This window comes from Elephas maximus, chromosome 6, assembly GCF_024166365.1.
Source record: "Elephas maximus indicus isolate mEleMax1 chromosome 6, mEleMax1 primary haplotype, whole genome shotgun sequence".
Taxonomy (NCBI): Eukaryota; Metazoa; Chordata; class Mammalia; order Proboscidea; family Elephantidae; genus Elephas; species Elephas maximus.
The window spans coordinates 142,996,548-143,014,394 of record NC_064824.1 but is presented as its reverse complement, the minus strand read 5'-3'; the positions used below and the strand labels follow the sequence as shown (position 1 = coordinate 143,014,394).

Sequence of the window (17,847 nt, the reverse complement as noted above, 5' to 3'; positions counted from 1 at the left end):
GGGTGTTCTTTTTGCTTCGGGGTAGGGAAGGAGTTGCCTTTGATTAGCCAGGGACTGAAGCCACTAGCTGTGCTCTGGCCCAAGGCTCACCTTGGGGGCTGCAGTTCGCTTGCGGAAGAGTGGGTTTGCTCCTCACCCTAGGGAGCCTTGTCTCCCTTGAAGATGTGTCATGTCAGGGGCTGCACTAGGTTTGTCTGTTGGAGGCTTAGGTGGTGCTTTCTCACCCGTCCTTTGGGAACTAGTGGGGAGGTTTGAAACCTTCGGTCTGGGAGTTTGTAGTCTGATGGCACACACTGAATCTCCGTGGGCGGTGCCTGGTAAGGAGGCGCTGCCCTCTAAGAGGCCAGGGCTGGCTGGACACCTCTTAGGCTTTGGAGAGCTCTGCCGCTGGCTGCGGGGCACACATACCTTACGATCTTGTCAGTGTTTGACTGTTACTTTGTTTCCTGAAAGAATCAGAGACAAGCAGCTCAGTGAAAAAGAAACACTGTGCTTTCCATCCTATGGCTACCTTGGCCTATCTTGTCTTGAGCTCAGATAGGCTCCAGTTTGGGGGCACCCTGAATAGAGATCCTGACCTGGAGACCGGCATTTTTGATTGTGTGCGCCTCCGTGACTCTGAGTGGGTGTTGTGGCCTGACTGGATCTGGGTTCTGGGGAATGAAGGAAGGCGGTGGAAGAAAGGAAGTGAGAGCCACGGGAAGAGCTGGAGGGCGGCACCCTCGCATCAGGCAGTCCTGTTGCCGATGGCACATGCTGCCTTTCCTCCAAACTCAGTAACGCAAACCAAGCGTGTGTGGCTATTTCTCAAAAATAATGTGAATATAATATGAGTAATAATAATACAGAGACCCCTGTAGAGTTTGGGACTCTCTTTTTCTGAAAGCACATAGCGTACGTAGGCACTTCTCGCAGTAAAACCCCAGGTGGTATATCAGTCTCGTGACTACCTCGAATCCTTTAGAGGAAAGCACCTGTGTTTGAGCGAATGAAAGTAAATGGAGATTTCCTCTACGTGCAAGCCATCCACTTGGCCTGTCAGTAAAGCCGGGCTTCCAGTTCCACTCCCATCTGCTGTGTGTGAACATGCATGATAGTGACCCCAGCATCCACCATGCACTGTACCCAGCTGTGTGCGCCACAAGCACACACGTGCACACACACTGCTCCTTAGCAGAACATTGTTGAGAGAGGCTACACATCTGGGCAGACGGATGGCCTGGCTCCATCAGCAGGCCTGTGGATCCCACAGCACTTGGCCCCAGGACCACCCTTGTCCGTTACCCAGGGAACTACATGCGGGACACAGCAAGGGCTTCCCCCCATGACGGCACCTGTTTGGGGTCTTCTTGGTGCTGGTACTTTCACAGCTCTCTTTGAAGCAGACGTCTTGGTGAACTTTGTAAACTCTTTTATACCTGTTGTCACAAGAAAGCTGTGAAGAACCAGAAACTGAAACAGCATGCTGCCAGACTGCTCAGCCTAAGCTATGTGAACCCGTAGATAAACACGAAAGTCTTTGGGAAAAAAGCCATTATTGTGTTAATAAAACTTCACTTACAGATACATTAAAATGTCCAGTATAAAAATCATGTCGCCTTTTAAAAAATTAACTTTACTGAGGAATAAAAAACCTGCTGCCGTTGAGTCGATTCCAAGTCATAGTGACCCCATAGGACAGAGTAGAACTGCTTCATAGGGTTTCCAAGGCTGTAATCTTACAGAAGCAGACTGCCACATCTTTCTCCTGTGAAGCCACTGGTCGGTTCAAACTGCCAATCTGTCGGTTAGCAGTGGAGTTCTTAACCACTGTACCACCAGGGCTCCTTTACTGAGGTATAATTTACATAAAATTAAAATACACTCATTGTAAGTGTACATTTTGATGAACTTTCTTTTTTTTTAATATTGAAAGACAAAATATGAAATTTAATGGCATGTTTTTCTTGAGGCAAGGCCATCTGGCCCTGAGGCCCTTGGGAAGGTACAGCCTCACTTTTCTTTGTTTTATGGGTAGTTCAGAGAGAAGTCTGAGGAGCCTTGGGGATGCAGGCTTTTGATGTAGGCGGCATGGAATAGGAGAACTGATTTCAAGCCCTGCCTGTTCTGTTTATTTACTAGTCTACTCTGAGAAAGTCACTTGAACTTGTTAAGCCTCAGCTTCGTGTAAAATCAGAATTAATCATACCGCTTCTCTCACAAGTTTGTAAATGATAATGAACAGGAAACTGTTTTGGGCATTGTTAACATTCTCAAATGCCAGAGCCACTTAAAAGAGAAACCCAGGGTGTTTGAGGGGCAAATTCTAACTTACATGCTAAGTTTCTAAGGTCATACAATTTAAGACCTTTGGTAAGACTTCCATGAGGGAATGAAGGAGTAAAAGGACCTGGAATTAACCTCCCAAGGTGAAAAACCAGAGAAACGGGCAAAAGGTAAGGTATAACTATTTTCAGTTGTTAGACAACAGACAGCGTGGGCTTGTGATCCTTGAGAAAGAGGAAACAAATGAGATGAGCCCTGTGATTGCCCTGGAATTCAGCCTGGAATCACTTTTTGGATTGCATTTCAGGGAGGGGAAATCTAAGCAGTGGTCACACTAAGTTGAGGAGACAGATAAGAGTTGGGGGGAGGAAAAGGCAACTGGAATTTGTGGAGAAGAGTACTGGAGAGGAGGAAGCTATGCAGAGGAAGAGCTGTAGAAGTCTACAGAGGGATCCCCTTGAACCTTTGGCTGAAAATTAAGATGTGCGTGTATAGGGTAAAACCTATGGGAAGAGAAGAACTACTGAGAAGCTCTGAGCTTAACAATTCCCAGAGCCAGAGTGAGAGAGATCTTAACAAGCCATTCAGTAGAAAGTCCAGAGGCCATGCCTTAGAAGTGGGGTGAAACTTAACCTTAGGATAAATCCACCATAAAGCAAGTCTCAAAATGGCAAAACTAAGCTGTAAATAACTATCTTATAAAACCACATTCTTAGAAAGAATACCAAACAAGGAAAAAAAAAAAAAAAAACAATAAAATTCACAATGTCCAGCATCTGATAAAAAATTACAAGACATCATATGAAAAATCAGGAAAATGAAAATCAGAAGAAAAATAATTGAATAGACAAAGACCCAGAATGAGAGTGATAATGGAATTAGCAGACAAGGACCTTAAACATATAAATTTGTTCCACATGTTCGAAGATCTCAAGGAAAACAAGCAGAATGAAGAGAGAGATGGAAGATCTAAGCAGGAACTAAATGGAACTTCTAGAGATGATAAAGCACAGTATCTGAAATGGAAATTTTGTGGAATAGGATTAATGGTGGATTAGACACTGCAGAAAAGAAGATTAGTGACTTGACGGCACAGCAATAGAATCTATCCAAGATGAAGTGCTGAGAGAAAAAAAGATTGAAAAAAAATGAACAGGGCCTCTCTCACTTTTAAGACAATATCAATGTAACACATTCATAATTCAGCTCCCAGAAGGAGAAGAGAGAAATGGAGAGACAGAAAAAAATTTTTGAAGAAATAATCGGCAAATTTTAAAAATTTTGATGAATGCTATAAACCCAGAGATACAAGATTCTTGACAAACTGGAAACAGAATTAAACACACAAGTCCAGGTTAAAGCATATTATAAATAAAATGATCAAATACAGTGTTAAAGAGAAAACATAAAAGCAGCTATGGGGTTAGGGTTGTGAAAAACATTACATGTAGTGGAACAAAGACAAGAGTGATTGCAGTCATCTTGTCTGAAACTATATAGGCCAGAAGACAAAGGAATGACATCATTAAAGTGCTGAAAGCAAGAAAAATACTGTCAACCGAGAATTCTATACCCAGCAAATACACCCTTTAAAAACTGAAGCAGAAATAAAAATCTTTTGTTTCAGATAACAAGAGAGACTTCGTCACCAGCAGACCCACACTATAAGAAATGTTACAGGGAATTCTTCAGGCAAAGGAAACTTGATACACACAAAGGAATGAAGAGTGCTGGAAATGGTGGATACCCAGGTAAATATAATAGATGTTTTCAGTTTCAAAACACTTAAAAAAAATAGTTGTCTTTTTAGAGGTATATGTAGAAATAAGTCTGACAGCGGTAGGCCAAAGGATGGGGGGAAAGTGGAGACATACTGTCGTAGGGCTCTTCGATTATACTGAAGTCATACAATAGTAAGGGAGGTTACATTGTGAGAAGTTGAAGATACATATTGTAAATCCTAGAGCAGCCCCCTCCCCCAAATAAGTTAACTGATGAAGTATAACCAATAAGCCAATAAAAACCAAAAACCTGTTGTTGTCGAGTCAGTTTGGACTCATAGCGACCCTATAGGAAACAGAGTAGAACTGCCCCATAGGGTTTCCAAGGAGCACCTGGTGGATTCAAACTGCTGACATTTTGGTTAGGAGCCATAGCTCTTAACCACTATCCCACCAGGGCTTCCAAATAGTGGAGATAAAAGGGAATCCTAAGAAATAACTAATTCAAGAGGCAGAAGGGAAAAAAAAAAGGGAGCAAGGAGCAGATGGGACAAATAGAAAATAAACGGCAAGATGGTAGGTGTAAACCCAACCACATCGATAATTACATTAAATGTAAATGGTCTAAATACACCAATAAAAGAGAGATTGTGAGACTGGATACAAAGCAAGGTCCAACTATATGCTAAATACAAGAAACTGACTTTAAAGATACAGGTAAGTAAACAGTAAAAGGATGGAAAACTTCAGGTAAGTGATGGGCTGTCCTTGTCAGGTACTTGGGGGGACGTCTGACACACCTGTGGCAGGCACTGGTGTAACTAGCACAGCTGGGAGATACGGGTACTGTGGACACTGACTGCCATACCACAGAATCCAAATTCAGATGTCCTGTGAATACAGATTCTCAGATCCCGGTATAAACCAGTTCCTTCAATGTATTCTGCTATACGTTAAGCCTGGCTTCTTGTCCCAGCTCAAGTTGAGCTTTCCACCCTTGCCCTCCTGCCATCCATTCTCCACAGGGCAGCGTGATCTTTTAAACATGTACTCAAGCATGTTGCTCATCTGCTCAGAACCCTTTAGTGGCTTCCGTTTCGCAGAGAAAAAAACCAGAGTCCTTACCAGGGTTTCCGGGGCCTGTATGGCTGCCCCCCCGCCCCAATATCCCCTCTATCACTCTGCTGCAGCCACAGTGGCCTCCCTGCCCTTTGCTCAGACATGCCAGGCAGGCTCCTGCTTCAGGGCCTTGGCAGTTGATCATTTATCTGGAATGTTCTTTCTTCAGATCTCTCTCTCCTCCTCCAAGTCTGTTAAATGTCATCTTCCTTGAGGCTTACTCTGACCTCCCTGTTTAATGCTGTGGCCTGCCCCTTGCCTGACACCCCTACCCTGGCACTCCTGGGCCCCCCTCTTCACCTCTTTAGCACTGTCACCTTCTGAGAGCTTGGCTGCTAACCAAAAGATCAGCAGTTGAAATCCACCAGACGCTCCTATGTCCCTATCGGACAGTTCCTCTGTGTCCTGTAGGGTCGCTATGAGTCGGACTCGACAGCAACAGTTTGGTTTTGGTTTGGGTCACCTTCTAAAAGTCTACATAACACACGCAGTGTTTTTATTGTCCATCTGCCCTCAGCGTGGGCAGGACTTTGCTTTGTTCACTGATGTGCACAAGTGTGTAGAACTGTGCCTGGCACACAGTAGGTACTCAGTATTTGCTACCTGTAGAGTCACAGAACATTAGTGAGAGTCCCAAGAGATGAACCAGCCAAACTCTCCCATTTTACAGATGGGGAAACTGAGGTTTGGAGTGCCGCCCAGGCCGTGTCGTGACTCAGTGGCAGAACTGAGACTGCAGTTCTCATGTGCTGGTGCTTGTGTATTTCTTTAGGGGCTCTCAGGAAGAGAATAGGGACATGCTTCTTCCTGGGACCTGTGTGCCCATGGCCCAGAAGCTGGTATAAGGTGTAGGGCAGCTGCTGCTCAGGAGTGCAGGGAAGGAAGGCCCTGAGGTCAGAAGCCAGGGACCTGCGCTCTAGGCATCTGCCACAGCCCTGAGGTGCGTGCCGTAGCCAAGTTATTCAGCCCCTCTGCCTCAGTTGCCTGAACTGTCACATAGAGGTAACAGGTGGCTGATTCCCAAGCCGCCATACCTACTGGGCTGGTGAGGCTCAGGTGAGCTACACTTTTTGCAAACCAGGGCTTTGAGCCTGTTTGTTCTGGCTTGAACCCTGGCTGAGATTTTGCGTTTCCACCCCGGATAGTATTGAGTCAGTCTGCATTTTAACAAGACCCCCAGGTGACTCTTGTGCGTGGTAAATTCTGAGAACCACTAGCTGTACTAGTGGGCCTCAGAACTGTCCCCAGCCAGCAGCGTCAGCCTGGCCTGGAAACTCATTAGAAATGCAGATGCAGCAAGGGGTCACTGGAAACACTGAAAGCCGAGAGCACAAAGGGTAAGGCTGAGAAAGAAAGCTGACTTACACGTGGTGACACACTCCTCCTTCCCAGACTGGAATGGACTTCGTCTCGGAGAACAGGCGGGTGCAGGGTTGGGGCACCTTCGTACAGGCTGCAGCATGAAGGAGAAGCAGGAAGAGGGCCGTAGTTTAGGAGCTCTCTCCCTGGCCCGCACTGCGAGGGCTGCTCTGAGGGCCTGCCTGAGGCCACTTGACTATGTCAGCTCTCGGCTGGCCCTGGTTGGTCCAGGCGCCTGTGTCAGGGCTGGGGACAACTTTGTCCACCCTTGGACCTCTGTCCACCCTTGGACCTCTGTCCGAGGCCAGCTGGTCTCCTCGGGACCCGAGCTCCTCCTCCCCTGGCCGTTTCCCTCCCAGCACCCCTGAGCCTTGGGCCTGTGTCATCCCATCACCGCCCACGGTCACTGCACCCTGCCTCGCTGGCTTCGTGCCTGTTCCAGGACCCCCAGCATCCTGGTGCCTCGGGCTGAGGCCCTGGGGTCCACGTGTATCTCCGTAGCTGCTGGAGCTCGTGGATGCTCACCCCATCCAGGCCCGACCAGCAGGGAGGCAGCTTGTAAGGCTGCATGGGTGCAGTTACATCCTGGTAGTGGGAGTCTGAGGCACCCACTCAGTGGTCTGGGGGCAAAAGGTCTAGTTCTCCACTCACCCAGCTCACAGCGCCGGCCTTTGAAGCCTGGGCTGCAGGTGCAGCTGTGGGTGTCGGTGCCAGGCACACAGGTGCCCCCGTTCTGACATGGGTTTTCTGAGCAGTTCCTGGAGCCCTCTGGAAACAGAGCCATGTGGGCCAGTCAGGGCCCGCAGATGCTTGCTGATGTGGCCGCGCGTGAGCCGGGCCCTCAGAGGAGGAGTTGCCATGGCTCGAGGGAGGTGGCCACACACGCGGTCCCTCCTTCTCTCCCACGGTGCCCATTGCAGGCAATGAGAGAGTGCTGGCCTTGACCCCATGAAGGGAGTGTGGGCGGACTGGGAAGGAGAATGGAAGGAAGAAGGGAGGGTGGGCAGTTCCCCTGATGCTCAGTCCCGGGCCCTGCCTGCAGCTTAGGTTCTGGACAGTGTTTGACCACCTTCAGGGGACACCCCAGCCTGCCCCCTGCTTCGCTCAGAATGCCATCACCCCCCTCTTCCCTGCAGAGAGCCGTGTGTGGAGGACTTGTCCTTCAGTGCCTGTCCCAGCACCGCCTGCCTCTGGGGCTGGGTCCCCCCTCATGGTCCCCAGCCTGAGGCTGCCTCCCTTTCCTGGGCCGCTGTCCTGTGTGTAGAAGTGTCGGACCCCTAGTGCCCAAAGCCACTGTCACCCCTGCACTGAATGAAGGGTAATGAGGGGCAGGAGCAGCCAGTGGCTGAGCTGGGGGTGGGCTCCCCTAGAGTCTATTCTGTCCTCCCAGCTTCGCCAAGACACTCATTTCAGTTCTTAACTTTAAAAATCCTGAGACACAGAAGAGTGAGACTCGTGCATGCCCCCACCACAGACGGTGCTCCAGAAGGGCCGGTCTTTCCCTCTGCCCCCTCCCTAGCCAACTCCTCAGAGGGCTCCCAAGAGCTTCCTGGGGGCTGTGTGCCTCGTTCCTTCACTACGTCTCTTTGCTTTTCCTCTCTTTTCCCTCCACCGTCCTCTGGACTGTGTGTGTGCTCACGGTGAGCGTGGACCTTAAAACACTTCTTGGTAAGAAAATGTTCAAAACCACAAAGAGCCTGAAGCCCGTGGACCATCACTCAGCTTCAGCCATGATCAGCACCCTGCCAGTCCTGTTGTTCTATATCCATTTTCCTGTCTCTTGCTAAAGAATTTGAGAGCCCATCACAGACACCATTTCATCTGTAAGGCAGCACGTATTTAAGAGGCAAAGATTTGAAGGTCTCTTAACCCTAATGCTCTCGTCACAGCATTAACAGCAGCTGCCCGATATCCTAAGGAGTCCCGGGCTGTGTTCAGTTTTCCCTGTTGGTCTGAAAAACGTTGTATTACAGTTGGTCTGATCTAATTAGGGTTGACACAGGGTCCACTCACTGCCTCTTGTGATCTAACTCCAGGTCTCTTGTTCCTCACCTCTTAATGAGGAAGCTTGTCATCGGTCCTTCTCCTGATTTGACTCATGCTAACTCGTGGCACTGTCTGTGCGTTCCCTTGTTTCCTGTGACTGGTCACTAGCGCGGGGGCTTGCTAAGATTCAGGTCCAGGTGTTCTCTGCAGGACTGTATCACAGGTGGTGGCTGTGCCCCCGCCCCTGCCCCTCAGAAGGCACGTGATGACACTGCGTCCCGTCGGTGATGCCAGGATTGACCACCGTCAGCATGAGGGGGCGCCTCAGGCTTTGCCCCTGGTGGTGCCCGCAGCCATCAGTGACCACTGATAAAGGTCCTTGTTTCACTGGGTGGGGCATCTGGTTCTGTCACTCACTGGCTAGGAAGTCCCCCACCAGTTATCTGGCTGCCCTGAATTCAGTTCACCCAGACTTACGGTCACGCTCCTTGTCGCTACGCTCCGACAGCTGCAGGGCCGGGCTCGTGGGCTCAGGGGCCTCCTCTGGGTTCTCGAGCTGAGCTGGGGCTGTGGGTTCTAGGAGGAACAGGCCACAAGTGGTCACCGGGGGCCGGCTGTGTCGAGACCAGGAAGAGGGCCACCCTGAGTGTCTTCTCTGCTTCAGGACCCAGGTGTACCCGTCCTGTCACAGCCCAGCCTGGCCTGGCATGGGCCCTCCCACCCTCGTTGAACCAGCACTTTTCTCCTTCTGGGCCCAGCCCTCCCCCTCCACTGACCACACCAGAGGTTGCCCTTCCATTTCCAGGGCCACCAAAGCTGCTGGTGAAGCCACCTGGGGCCTAACAGCCCACCCTGACTCTCCACAGACATCGTCCTGCTCGACGGCAGCTGCTCCACACTGTCCAGCACCATGTCCCACCCTCCACGCCTGCTTCCTGGGGACCACGTGCCCTCCTTCCCTCCTACCTGCCTGTCCCTCCACAGGCCGCATCCTGGGCCCCCCAGCTGCAGCCCTCCCCACTTCATCTGCTCCAGTGGCTCTGCCCCCCCATTCCGCTGGACCCCCCCCCCGCCCCGCCCTGTCTCCCTCTTTGTGCACACCCCCGTTCTTTCTGAGCCTGGGGAATGCTTTGTTCGTTAGCTGAGTTACTAGCTTTCAGTCAGTTTCATGAAGTCAGCACCTGGCCTTCCAGGTGAGAGCAAGGCCCTGTCCCCTCCCCAGGTCTTCAGCCCCTGGAGCCACCTTGTGGCCTGGGCTGCCTTTCAGGCATCGCAGGGAGACCTGCCAGGGGTAGGCTCCACACCCCCTCCCTCACCTGGTGAGTCAGGTGAGCAAGGCCAGGCATCTCTGCCCATCAGCTTGGGTGCCTCACAGTGGCTTGATGCACCGTGATGTAGGCCATCACTCATCCAGGAGGGCAGAACCAAGCTAGGCAGCCAGCCAGCTCAGACCGGGGCACAATTCTACCCCAAAGGCTCATCCCTACACACAAGAACGGCCCCTCACAGTGGACACTCTCTTCTCAGACTGCAGTAGGGGAGGGTCACCCGGGCCTTGTTCAGACAGTTCTGAGCCCACCGCTCAGCCCTCCCCGGTGCTGCTGGTCCAGGGACCCCACTTCAGTAGCAGAGAAAGAGGCCACCCTGTGCCCTCCCGCCCAGTGCTGCCAAGTGAGCTTGACTCCATAGCAGGGCGAGCAGCCGACGTGAGCGTTCTGCCTTTGATCCCCAGCATGCCTGCCAGCAGCCTGTGCTTCACCCTCCCGAGAGTAGCGGCCTGTGCTGTCCTCACGAGGCTGGGTCCTGTGCATGTGGCCGGGTTTGAGTTGGCACTGGGGCAGCCTGAGTCCAGGATTTCTCACCGTGGGGATGAGCTGGGTGGATGGCCGTGAGGCACGTGGGGGGGACACTCACGTGCTCTCATGGTGACTGACTTGCTGAGCAGGCTGCTGAACCTGGCGCTCACACGTCCTCTGCCGTCCACCAGCTCAGAGAACCTGCCAGGGGGTGGGGCCACCAAGGCCTGAGCATCCTGCTTGGCCACCTGCAGCCACCTCAGAGCAGTGGCTACCGCACTGGTGGCCCCAGTGAGCGGGCGGCTGATCTGTACCTGGGGGGCTGGGTTGGTGTTACGGGGGTGCCTCGGTCGCCGAGTAGGCGCAGCTCCGGCAGGTGCGCTGGGGGGGGTCTATTTCTGAGCACCCGGGGGTGCCCGCCCTGGTGCCAGCGTCTGTCGGTGCTGTCTCTCTGGGCTGTGGGTGAGGAAACGGAGGGCATCGGTGCTGAGGTGAAGAATCACAGGGGGCCGTGCACACCAGGGAGGGTGGGCTGCAGCTTTCACGGGAGCCTGGATGTTGCCCTGCCCACTGCTGTGGTCAGGAAGAAGTCACCCACATTCTTGCTGGGCGGAGTCTGGTGCGGGTCCTAGCTTCCCACCTCCCTCCAAGCCCAGGTCCTCCATCAGTATGGCATGGCCTGTCCTGAGGATCTGGTCCGGGGTACTCAGAGGCGGTCTGTGTGGACCCAGGACACACTCCCAGTGCAGGTGGCTCCTCTGTGAGTCAGGGCAGGCCCTTCACCCAGGGTGCCCCCTACTTTCACCCCTCATCCTGAGACTGAGACCGAGACCACTGGATGCTGTGAAGCCCTACGCTGTCCAGTCGGCAGCCCCGAGGGAAGAGGGTCTGACAGCAGCGAGTGCACCTCCACAGGTCAGCTCGTCAGGGAGGCGCAGGGGACAGCGACAGCTCAGGGCGACACTAGCATGCTTGTGGGGGGGTGACCTTGGGCCCCCGTCTGCCAGCTCGGGGTCCCTGCTCCCCCCAGACCCTGCACCGGCCTCATGCCTGTCCAGGTAGGGGAGGACCCTGAGTCCTGGGTGGCCCCAGCAGCTCCCCCTCCCCCAGCACTGGCTTCCCTCATGCGCCTTCCCCTGCAGCCCTTGCGTAGGGTCACCCCCCTCCAAGGCATCCCACGTACAGGTGATGATGTAGAGGTGGGCAGGCTCGCTGTGTATCTGGCCCTCCTCTGTGCTCTGCACCGCTGTCACTGAGAGCTGGTAGCGCCGCCCAGGCGTGAGGTCGCGAACCGTGTAGGATGCCAGCTTCCCGTTGGGGATGTAGCGGCTCTTGGTGCTCTGGTTGGTGGTCACATTGATGACATAGGCCTCCAGCACGGTACCCGGGGAGGGAGCATCCCAGACCACGTGGGCAGAGGTGGCTGTGACCCTGGCCGCCGTCAGGTTTGCTGGAGGCAGGGGCCCTAGACAAGGCACAGGTGGAGGCTGAGGGTGGAGTGTGGGGACCAGCTCTTCACGAGGACACACTTCAGAGGCTGAAATGGACCGCGAGAAGCCAAATCTAGTGAACCAGCACGCTCAAGTTCCTGGCACTCGTGGGAGGGCTTGCTGACAAGGGTCTGGAGAGCGGGTCAGGGCTAGAGGCTGCCCTCAGTTCGGGGGGTGGCGAAGCTGGGGCGGCAGGGTGGAGCCTGGCCTGCAGCACCCTTATAGCGACTCCTGTTGCTCTGGGTGTAGATTGGGGGTGGGCTAGAAAGGCTGGGCCTGGGGTCCCAGTGCTTTGGGGTCTAGGTGAGACTTGAGCTGGGCTGACCTCCTTCCCCCAGGGGGGCAGTGTCCAAGTTACCACAAGGGGACGGTGCCCCTGGGCGAGGCCCTGCTGCAGCCCCACACCTTGCAGACCCACCCATCCCTCCCACCACTTGCCCCTCCCACTAGTTGTGAGTTGGAGAGGACATGGCAGGCAACGGGGCTCTTCTCTTCCCTGCCCACGACCCCTTGGAGCCTAGTCCAGAGTGGGCCACGGGTGTCCTCACCCACCCAGGCTCCTGCACTCTCCCCCAGTGGTCACCTGTCAAGTCAGAGGGCCTCATGGAGGAGCCATCAGGACTGGGGTGCTGGGCGCAAGCCAAGGCAGAAGGCTGCCCTGGACAGCTGTCCCTGTACTTTGTGCCCTCCCCACCTGTACCCAGAGTGGGGGAGACCTGGGGATGTCCCAGTGTTTCTTGGTGCTCTCAGCCCAGGGCTGGTTTCTAATATGGCCACACTGAGGAGACTGAGGGATGCTGGGAGTGCAGAGCTTCTAGAAGGTTCTGCGTGGCCCAGAGGCCACCCTGCTGTACTCACGGGTCCACACATGCAGTGGGGTGGTGGCCAGACTCTCAGTGGGGTGCTCCCCTGGCCCGAGCCCGCTCAGGGTGACCACTTGGATGGTGTACTTCTTTCCTGGCAGCAGGGCCCTGCAGGGAGGGAGGTGAAGGAAGATGATAGGAAGGTCTCGGGGCCTTTGTGTCCAGCACTGGCTGCCTGGAGGAGGGTGTGACCACAGGGAGGCCACCTTGGGGAAGGGTAAATGTGGCCAAGTGCCCCCGGGTCCTATTTGTGTTTTTATCCTAAGCCCACTCCCCCCCGCCCCAACCCACGCCATTGTTTGGAAGTGAGTAGGATGTAAATCATGAAAAGTCTGACACCCTTAGAGGCAAGCGAGCCCGGCCTGGCACAGCTGACACCCGGCCAGAGAGAGGGCTACGAGCTCGGAAAGACGCGTCCCTGGTGCATCTGCAAAGTAGAAAAGTGCAGAGGGCAGGGCTCAGGCAGGGGGAGGCATGACCACCCTGCCACCTTCCTTCCCCTGAGCCACCCTGCGGGGCTGCCTTCTGGACTCCCTACCCCCTCAGGGCCATGATCAGGGGCTACTCTGAGCCGGACCCGCTGAGACGTTCCCGTTGAGCTGGCCTGAGTTTCCGTGGAGATCTTAACCTGTGCCGTATTTGCTCTGCAGGCCCCAGAATCCGGGGCATTGTGTCCCCTCAGCCTCGAGCCCGGCTTCCCCACTCACATCTGTCCATCCTGCACCCCCTGACCACTCTGAGAAGAGGCCAGAACTTCCTCTCTGGCTGACAACCTGCCCACAGGGGTCAGTCCGTCACAGGAGCCTGGGGTGTATATGGACCCCAGGGATCCAGCTGGGTTTTCAGATTGAAACCTGAGCTTCGCCACAGGAGCCATTAAATCTGAAGCTTCTGTTTCTACCAGCAGGTATTTTGAATGACTGATGTTGATTCGAATGTCATTTATTTTGTGCTTCTGTTTGTGTTTACTTTGTAATAACTTAGTATGAGAGGCTTATATACTTTATATAAGGTTTGAACATGATATCCGAACATCAAAATAGACTTCAGGCAATCCTAGGGGTCCCCAGGAGCCCTGGCGGCACAGTGGTTAAGTGCTCAGCTGCTAACCGAAAGGTTGGCAGTTCAAACACACCAGCTGCTCTGCTTCCATAAAGATTGCAGCCTTGGAAACCCTATGGAGCAATTCCACTCTGTCCTGTATGGTCGCTATGAGTCAGAGTTGATTCAGCAGCACAGGGTGAGGTTCCTAGTATTTTTCCCTTTGAAAGGTGCTGACAGGACTCAAATTTGAAAACCTCTAGGCTTTTCTTCTACAGACACGGCATCTGACCTGGACCCTCACGTGTGGTCTCCAAGCGTCAAGTGCTCCCATGATCTCTGCTGGCAGGGGTGGGGGTGCTGATCTTCTCACATCTGAACCCTGGAGTTTTAGAGTGCTCCCTGTCTCTAGCACTTGCTCCTTATGCAGCCCTGAGACCAGGCAGAGCAGGAGGGAGACCCCTGGGGACCAGGTGGCATGTCAGATGTCTCACCTCCACCTGCTGGGTATCTGTGGGTACATGAACTTGTTCCTCAAGGCAGGGCTGGGGGCAAGGACAGCCGGCAGACAGAGGAGCCCACCGCAGCCTGGCAGAGACGGGAGGATCCTCCTCCCCGACCATGGCTGTAGGGGCCTAGGCTACTGGGGCTTTGAGCTCCCAGTTGGAGGGGCGTGGCTTCCAAGGCCCTGGCCCCCGCAGAGGGCCCACCCCACCCGTAGTGTCGCCTCTTACCCGAACGTGAACTTGTCCGTACTCCTGTCCAGGTCGGTGGACTGGTCCCCACCGGCCTCGGGGTGCCGGATGGACACTCGGACTTTGCTGACTGTGGCATGGCGGATCCGGTGCAGAGCCCAGCGCACAGAGATGGTGTTGGCTGTCACGTTGGTGACCTCAAAGCCCTCAACGGGGCGGGGGCCTGGGGAACACGGGGTTGCTTAGCCAGCACTGGCACCCCTACTCCTTAAGGGAGAGTGGGGTGCAGGACGTTAGCCAGTCTGAGAGGAGGCGCAGATGTGACTCTGCCACATTCCAGGGGATTCCGGAGAGTCCCCTCTCTCTTCTGTCCTAGATGTCTACTTCCTTCATTGCTAACAGGGAATGGTTGGGGGCGTTCTGGGCCCAAGGAGGGGTGGGAGTCCTCAGGTGGACCAGGGAGGGCACGGGGGCTCAGTCCCCACACATCCTGGCTCCTCAGAGATGGAGAGCAGACCCTGGACCCTGCACCACACGTCCGTCTCCTGGAGACCCGGCTCTGGAGGATGGGGAGGGGCTGGTCTTCCTTTCCCCCCATCACTTCACCTCCCTGCTCCACCCACCCGATACAGACCCTGCAGCAGACAGCCTCCCGGCACATCAGCTCTCCACCCACCTCAGGGTTGGTCAGGGCTCCTTTTGGGGTCTCAGGACACGGTGGCCAAAGGACTCACGTGTGCGGATGAGCGCCACCACAGGCCGGCTGATGTCGTTCTTGTTGTTGGCGTTACGCTTGACAGAGAACACGGAGATGCTGTAGGCCCGACCGGCTGCCAGGGCTCGCAGCTGGTGGGCCGAGCGGCCACGGTCCACGAAGTCTGTGCGGCGGAAGGCACCATCGGCTGGGGTGTAGGTGACCGCGTAGCCATCCAGCATCTGCTGGGCTGCCGGGCCGTCGGGCGGGAGCCAGGAGATGGACAGCCCGCTCTCCTCTACACGCTCCACCTTGAGGCCCGTTGGCGGGAGGAGCTCTTCAGGGTACCAGCCAAACAGGGGGGCGTGGTCAGCTGTGGTAGAAGCCTGGTCCCCCAGGCAGGCATCCCTAGCCGCTACTGGGCCTGGGGACGCTGGGTGAGGGGGATGGGACCCTCTCATCACCCCAAGTGGGCTGTTCCCCGGTCCGCCTATGTGCTTTCTGAGGGGAGGTTCCCACACCCACATCTGTGGCCGAGAGCAGTGCTCACCTGGGGACCGCAGCCCCACCCTCCCTGCTCATGGCAGTGGGGGGAAGGGGCACCACGTGGGGTGCTGTGCCTCACCTTTGGCACAGTCCTTGCCCGTGTAGCCCACTTTGCAGGTGCAGCTGTGGGATCCGTTGCTGGCCAGGCAGTACCCGTGGCCCCCACAGGGGCTGGAGAAGCAGGGATCACTTGCTGTGGGGACAGTGCGGGGGAGCATTGTGAGTGCTGGAGGCAGCTCACCAGGTGCCCCCACCCCACCGGGTCCTTGATCCTGGGTGTGCTGGGTCCTCCTGCTCTGCGGCTCTGTGGGGTGGCAGGGTCACCTTGGTGGGTGCGGTGATGCTGGCACTGGTCAGCACTTGCTGGGCAGTGGGGAGGAGGGCACGCAGTTGTGCCCTCCTCCAGGGGTGGGCGGTCGCCTTGGTGCCCTGGCAGAGGGCGATTTGGGGTGCTGTGAGCACAGCGTGGGCAGGGGGTGCGAAGCTTGGCCAGCCTCTTCGGAGCACCAAAGCTGGGGGTGTGGGGCCAGGCCTGATCTCCCTTGTTCTTGCTGTCGCCTCAGCAAACACTTGTAACAACCAGTGAGTCCTCTGGGTGGGCTGGCGGCAGCAGCCCCTTGTCACTGTCAGCACCTGGCTCTCCAGGTGGGCGGGCGATGGTGAGCCCCTGGGTCCCTCATCACTGTCAGAGCCCTAAGCCTCTGTGCTCACAGTGAGGTGGGGACCCCACCTCCCAGCCTGGCAGCTGAGTGAAGCGATCTGGCCCCGCGTGCCCCCAGGCTGGTGCAATGAGACTATAGTACTGGGAAGTCTTCAGGTGTCCTCCCAGAGGGTTGCAGCCACATGGATGGCCTCTGGCCTTTCCCCAGCCCTCACCCCCACTAGCCGACCCCGTCTAGCAGCCCATCCCCTGCGGGCAGTGTCTTTCCTAACACTGAGCGCCATTCTGACTGCACGTAGCTCTGTATCCGTCTTATGCTGCATTGCGCCAGTTTGTTTCACCCTCAGATTGCAGTTATCTGTGACCCGTTACTCAGCTCCATTGTACTGGATGGCCTTTACACCGTGGCAGCCTGTTCTGTGGAGCTGAGCTCACAGGAGCCGAGTTCCGGCCTGAGCCATGCCGCCCTTGTGGTTGGCCCAGCATAGTGGCGTTGGGGCTCAGAGTGGGGAGGGCAGCGTTTCCCTCCACCTCAGCTCCTGCCCACCCTGCGGGTAGGGGGACAGAGAAGTGCAGAGGGGCTGGAAGGACAGCGGGGCCTGAAAGGGGCCGTCACAGGGGGCCAGATGGGCGAGGGCCAGGAAGGGGTCTCAGGACGAGCAGGTGAGCAAGCGGCTGGCCTGCGTCCTCCTGCCCTACCTGTCTCGCAGTGGTAGCCGAAGAAGCCCTCGGGGCAGACACATAGGTAGGCCCCACCATCATTCTCACACGCACCTCCGTGCTGACAGGGGCTGGAGTCGCAGGCATCCACCTCTGGAGAACACCCAGAGAGCCGAAGAGTCAGCACCTCGCAGGGGCGGGGGGCCGCAGGGGGTCTGGGGGAGGGAGGAGAGGAGAGCGGGAAGAAGGGAGGGGAGGCGAGAAACAGACCAGGAGGGCGGGGCAGGAGGTGCCCCGGGCGTGCTTATGGGTGGGACTAGACAGCAACCTGCCTCCCTCCCTGGTTCCCTCTGGGCTCCCTCTCCAGGCAGCCTGCCCCGCAGGAGTGCAGGGTCCCCTCCCCTGAGGCCCAGGCTCTGTGTGTATAGAAAACACACTTGCAGCGCCCAGGGTGTTGGGGTGTCCCAGGGCACTGGAAGGTGTGAGTTGGGGGCCAGCTGCAGGCAGGGGCCCACTGAGGGAGCCCTTACCTGTCTCACAGTGGACCCCGAGGAACCCTGTGGGGCACTGGCAGAGGAAGGCCCCTGGGAGGTCCCTGCAGGAGCCCCCGTTCCGACAGGGCTGTGCTGCACACTCGTCAGTCTCTGCAGACAGGACACAAGGCTGCCCACACATCCCCACCACCTGCAGGGACTGGCCTCCCACATGCCTGGCTGGAGCCCACCCAGCCCAGGCTGCCTACACACCCTGCCTGATGGCCCAGGCTTGGGGTCTGGTCGCATGGCTTAGAGCCCTAGGAAGGCATGAGGGCCTGGCATGGGGGGCCCCCTCCCTCCCTGCCTCACGACTCTTTCTCGGAGGCCAGAGTTGGCTGGAGGCAGCAGGAATGGTCTGAGGTCAGCCCAGTGCCCAGCCTGCAGTCCCAGGCAGACCGGCACGAGGAGAGCTGTG

The 17,847-nt window shown here is 55.8% G+C and overlaps 2 protein-coding genes across 4 annotated transcripts in view; one reads left to right on the top strand and one right to left on the bottom strand.

The window, feature by feature from the left end:
* Positions 1–17,847, bottom strand: part of SNED1 (sushi, nidogen and EGF like domains 1) — a 79,140-nt gene that overhangs the window by 618 nt on the left and 60,675 nt on the right. The window contains exons 18-31 of the mRNA XM_049888705.1: positions 17,427–17,540; positions 16,936–17,049; positions 15,655–15,768; positions 15,070–15,366; positions 14,375–14,558; positions 12,595–12,707; positions 11,430–11,711; positions 10,561–10,702; positions 10,365–10,447; positions 8,928–9,026; positions 7,116–7,232; positions 6,471–6,558; positions 1,335–1,418; positions 409–446 (exon numbers count right to left, since the gene is read on the bottom strand). Coding sequence (XP_049744662.1) covers positions 410–446; positions 1,335–1,418; positions 6,471–6,558; positions 7,116–7,232; positions 8,928–9,026; positions 10,365–10,447; positions 10,561–10,702; positions 11,430–11,711; positions 12,595–12,707; positions 14,375–14,558; positions 15,070–15,366; positions 15,655–15,768; positions 16,936–17,049; positions 17,427–17,540 — 1,868 coding nt within the window. The 3' untranslated portion in view covers position 409. The remainder of the gene's footprint in view (positions 1–408; positions 447–1,334; positions 1,419–6,470; positions 6,559–7,115; positions 7,233–8,927; positions 9,027–10,364; positions 10,448–10,560; positions 10,703–11,429; positions 11,712–12,594; positions 12,708–14,374; positions 14,559–15,069; positions 15,367–15,654; positions 15,769–16,935; positions 17,050–17,426; positions 17,541–17,847) is intronic.
* Positions 1–17,847, top strand: part of MTERF4 (mitochondrial transcription termination factor 4) — a 29,939-nt gene that overhangs the window by 8,790 nt on the left and 3,302 nt on the right. The window contains exons 4-5 of one of the 3 annotated variants that reach the window (XM_049888702.1): positions 3,893–4,016; positions 13,250–14,379. In XM_049888702.1, the coding sequence (XP_049744659.1) occupies positions 3,893–4,016; positions 13,250–13,368 (243 nt within the window). In that variant the 3' untranslated portion in view covers positions 13,369–14,379. Of the gene's footprint in view, positions 1–3,892; positions 4,017–9,255; positions 10,644–13,249; positions 14,380–17,847 lie in introns of those variants that run through there. The other 2 variants (XM_049888704.1, XM_049888703.1) reach the window with 2 other exon arrangements.